At 29.6% G+C, this 5,560-nt stretch overlaps 1 protein-coding gene across 1 annotated transcript; it reads left to right on the forward strand.

Moving 5' to 3' along the window:
- The first annotated feature begins 720 nt into the window (after nucleotides 1–720).
- Nucleotides 721–1,466, forward strand: LOC119683764. The gene is made up of 2 exons (XM_038097622.1): nucleotides 721–888; nucleotides 943–1,466. The coding sequence occupies exons 1-2, from the start codon at nucleotides 869–871 to the stop codon at nucleotides 1,310–1,312; spliced, it is 390 nt and encodes a 129-aa protein (XP_037953550.1). The 5' UTR covers nucleotides 721–868; the 3' UTR covers nucleotides 1,313–1,466.
- Nucleotides 1,467–5,560: the final 4,094 nt, after the last annotated feature.

Below are 5,560 nucleotides of genomic sequence, written 5' to 3' on the forward strand. Positions count from 1 at the left end.
ATGTACCCGATATTTCTGAAATTCTAAATCAAGTTCTTAAAGAAATATATTTCATTTTTATATATGTTAAATCAACTTTGAAGATACTATTGTTAAAACAATTTCCGGGAAAGAGGGCACAAGTGACCCGACGGTCTCAGTGTCACATCCCCTAACAATAATAATAATCTACGGGATTAGTAGAGTCGTTTGAGAACGCTCGTATTGGGCTCAAAGATTTTTTTATAATACGTAGAATATTTAGACAAAACAACATTAGTAGAATAGCTAGGCAAGCAACTCGAATATATTCGAACATTTAAAGTGTTCGATCCTAATGTTCGAATGAAAGCATACTCGAGCTGTTTGAATATCGTGGCGTTCGAATACTTTGAAGCATTAATTGTCATCAAAATGTATGATTTTTGGTATTAAGTATTAGAGTATTTAGACAAAACAACGTGAAGATATATAGCAAAATCGAGATTAGGTAGGCGAGGAACTCGAACATCTTCGAACATTTAAAATGTTCGATCCTAATGTTTGAATGGATGTATACTCGAGCTGTTTGAACATCGTGGTGCTCGAATACTTTGAAGCACCAATTGTCATCAGAATGTGTGCATTTTTGGTTTCCTAATCTAGTAACTAGGTTTTGTGACATATGTCAAATTTTTCCTATAACTATTTATATGATAATCAAAACTGTTTATGAATTATTTTTAAATAGTTTAAATTATCGATAACTTCACTTATTGCATGTAAACATTTTGTAGATTAAATATTAAATTCATTGTGTTTAAAAATTTTTTGAGTCACTAAATCACTTCAACAGATCTTTTTGTTGTAACATAAATTCAAAATTTTTGTAGTTATAAGATCTCTCAAAATGTTGTCTAATTGGGATATGTAAGTACTAGATATAAGAAAAAGAAATTTGATGGAATAATATAATTTTTTAAGAGATGCAAAGATAAGTTCTTTAAAAGAAGCGCGTGAGAATACACGTATATTTGGTATTGATGCGCTATTGACTCCAATAAAATCAGAACTGGGTGTGGTACAAAATATAACTTTCATACAACGTCAGGGACGTATGCGAGAACTTTTTAGAAAAGAAAAGAAAGCATACGAAGAGGAGCTAGCTAAGTTGGGTAAGGGTACTTGGCGAATGAATACGTCGAAACATGGTAAGCCTGAATGTTTTCCTGCCCAAGGTACAATTAGCACTGATATAACTAGATATGGGTTTCTGCATATACCTATCGAACAGCTACCAACACGCCGTAGAAGCAGTTTCTCAAAAACTGCTGATACTCAATCACAAATTTGAGTTCTTGAGATTATACTAATAAAGGTATGCGCTGCGATAAGTGGTAACGGCAGAAATCGATGAGGTTTGCACAACGAAATAAAAGTTATGGTATGGAAAAAATATTGTTAAAATATACATCGCTTTGTTCCCAACTTTGGATCAAAATTTAATTTTTTTAATTGTCTGCAAATAAAATAAAATATAAAAATTTCAATCGTTTGGATTAATTTTGGTTGTATATAACATATATGGAAACCTATATTGGATGTACACAATATGCAACACATATTAACATTGAACCATGTCATAAGATGCATTCAATCTATTTTATTAGAAGCAAATAATTTATGCAACATAACAGATTCAAACTACATCAACAGTTGTAAATTTATAAGTCCACAAAGTAGTTTGTTTTCATGGCATCCAAATATGCACTCGGAATGTATTTTACATAAATTTGTGCGCATAAATTTATGGTGCATTGGAGCCTATCTGCAAATACAAAGTATCTGAGTATCTATATTGTGACCGCCTCCAAAAGATTTGGTCGTCATTTTTAATTCGTTTTTGAAATGGCTCCCGCGAGCGGAACCGGCACATAATTTGCAATATTACTTATCATGGTAGCTATAATGCGATCCCACCCAGTGGCTGTTACTGTCAGTCAACATCATTTAAACTCGTACTGAACTCAAAGCGTCAATGCCGTTAGTGCTATAGAGAGTGGATATTTTCATTTCGGAATGCAATTAACAAATTTCCACAAGCATATGACTATGACAACAAGTACTCATAACATATCACAAATGTGAAGCAGTAGCTTCCGCATATTACTAAGAAGGTTTTGAGGTGGTAGGAGATAGGAAACGAATTATGTTCATATTAAACTGAATAGATGTTAGAATGTATTTAGCGGATTCCATTAAACATATTTATTTATATAAAATCGACATATTCTAAAATTTAAATTTTAGTTAGTAAAACTTTCACAGCAAATTAATAAAACTCCAAAAAAATGTGCGAACATAGAAGTCAAGTACGGTTTTGGATCAGTTGGTTAAGGTGAGCTGACTCTGAACTTCAAATTTGTCAGGGCACGAGTTCGATTCCTGTTACTTGCAATCTCAAAAAAATTATTTACGAACAATAAAAAGCAAGAACTATTTCTAAGAATAGCTATGTGGTCAGCCAAAAGTTCAATTAATTAATATAATATAAAAAATTTTTTTGTTGTTGTATTTCAATACTTTTCGAAAAACCTCTTTCTAAAATTTAATTTTAATATATTTATTTAAAACACTGCCGAAATATATTATGGATATATTTTATGTTATATATATACAAAATTGAATAGTTTTAGATACAGCACTCAATATGTAAGTAAAATTACATATATACTCGTATATTAGATATACGTAATATGTATATGTCAGTAATAAATTTTATTGAATTAATAAAAATAAATTCATAAATTCATTTCCATTGATTACATATATCTATTGTAATTTTATTTTTCATCTCATATAAATTTTGCAATCAAATTTGTATATATTTACTTGGATAGTTATATTACAATTTACACATATGCTTTTTCCACTATAAATTGTCTCCTCACCTTTCCAGAACGAAGTTTGATAGTTATATTGTAATGATCGTAAGCAGAGGTAATAAATTCCATGGACTCTTTCTTGACTACGGTGATGTATAAAGTCCTTAGTTCTTATTGTATTCAGTGTTGTGATTTTAGTTTTAACATTCCGAGCGATTAGGGGTTTCTATGACTGTTGCTATAGCTATGGGGTAAAAGAGGTAGAAAAACTGTCACTAAAGTTCTTGGTCGTCGTTCAATGTACCAAATCGTATTCACATATTAACTTTAGGGTCTATTTCTCTTAAGTGTCAATATTATAATATTAGTTTAGGAAATTTTGGTAAACTTTTTATCTAGATTTCTTTTAAACAGTAAATGTACCTTAAAATCGTGGTATTAAAATGGGTCCACATTTTACTGCTCAAGTGACACACATATCTTACCCGACAGGTTGCCACAAGTATGTACTATCTATTTTCTAGTGTGATGTTTGTATGGTATTACTTCACATGAAGAAGTATTCGCAATTTTTTCTTAATATTCAAAGCCATGCCTTGTACTCTATATCCTGCATACTTAACAGTATATACTTAACTGTTGGTTATTGATTGATTTTTTAGTTATATAGATATATCCGCGTACGAACTTTGCAGCTACGTAAAATGTGCTTCAACAAAAGTTGTACAATATTTTAAGTTGATTACTAAAGAATTAAAGAAGAATTAAATTAATATTAATTTGCAATAATTAATTTGCATTAATTATGCATTTTATTTGCGTATTCCTTACTGGAATATAAAGCTAATAGGATTTTTTATTGAATTTGGTTACTGTGCATTTCATTTTTAAGTTATAAAAATATTAAATTAAATTATTTACACATTTAAGTTATTCCGTAAAAGTAATTAATTGTTCTTCCATTACACGGAGTACAAATTATTTGCATTTTTATTATTGATTGAAAACCAGAGCTAAAGTACACAAAAATATATGTGCAATATATGTGGTTATATATAAAACAATCAATTAAAACAATAATAAAAATATGCAATATTTATTGTAAAATATACACAGACACTTAAAAATACAACGCGTAAAATGTTTTACCACTTAATAAATAATGCAGAAGGATGGATATATGTACGTGGGTTCGGGATCGTAAATGTAAAATATTTTAAATTTTGAAGTCCTTGCCTTCGTTGTAATTTGTTTAATGAAAATAAAAATTGCAATATGTGCTGTGATTTTTTTTTATTTAATAATTAAATAATTATTCGGCAACATTAATTTAACTTATTTCAATTTAATTTAAGGATGTAAGTAAGAATTGATTACTTGTGATATATTCGTAATATTCTTTGGAAGAAGTTTTCTTTCCGCATATATAGTTCTTGCTATTACCTTAATTTTATCTACAAAAATTCTACATAAATTTGCAATTTCATATATAAATCGATCTATAAAAGTTTTTTTAGCTTATAGTGCCTTTAAGGTTTCATGTTTCACCTTTATACTTTTTCATTAGTTTTCAATATCTCCTTACCTATGCCAATGAAATAACATCAGGATAACGGAGAGATGCTCTATCGTCACTAATTTTAATTTAATATTAAACAATGTTGTACAAAAAGTTACCTCCAATAAAAGAACTTGTGGTGGTGTAAGTAGATACCAGCTTATGAGGACGAAATTGCTCTATTATTAAAGCAAAAACCTCTTAGTTCTTATCCAAAGTAAAATATCATGGCTTAAAGATTTACGACAAGGGTTCAGTAGAAGGACAACATCTCTTTTATGAAAAATAATAATCATATCAGGTAACCACGACAATGAGTCGGTAAAAATCCAAGTCCTCGTTTTTCAGAAGTTGGGAACAAATCAAAGTGAGAAACGGAGAAGGCACTTGAAGATACAAGAAGATAGCAGAATATTTCTTAAATTAAAAACGCAGACTTAACTATAATCGATTTGACTTCGATAGTAACATATTTAGGAATTTATAAAAAATACAATCGTTGACAGTAACAAGTTCAAAAGGTTTAAAACTGCAGTAATACCATATATGATAAATATCGAACTGCGAAAGAATATGCTTTAAGCTCAAGAAGTTCTTACACTCCTTACTAATGTTCAATTAAGAAATCGGACTATTTACTTGCATACATCACTAATTTGTACCGTTCTTATTTATTAATGCAAGATATGGACGACTGATTACATTATGTAAACCTACTTTTGACATATGAGAGAAAACTGATTCGAAAAATAATATTATAATATATAGTGCAGCGCTATTACACAATTGTTTTATAATAGATCTCTTGATCGCAGTGCAGAGTTTCTTAACTTAATAACAATTTCACATTGGGGTTATGGAAGTCAGTAGGTAAAATGTGATAAAAACATTAAATACCAGCATTTAATATAGCTTGGATATGTCTTTAGTATGTACCATAACATAAGTAAGTACTAAAAGCAAGTATTTAGCGGGCAACGATTATTGGTGGATTATTGGTGAGTGGAGGCAGCATCTAGAAAACTTGGATTTATGATGTAAAAAGCTACCTGAAAAAAGAGTATACACGATAAGACGAGAATTTGCATTAATTCTGAAAAATGGAGCGGAGCATGGAACACATTATTTATAGAACTATTTCACTAAGAACTTTTTCTTA

This window comes from Teleopsis dalmanni, chromosome 2, assembly GCF_002237135.1.
Source record: "Teleopsis dalmanni isolate 2A chromosome 2, ASM223713v2, whole genome shotgun sequence".
Taxonomy (NCBI): Eukaryota; Metazoa; Arthropoda; class Insecta; order Diptera; family Diopsidae; genus Teleopsis; species Teleopsis dalmanni.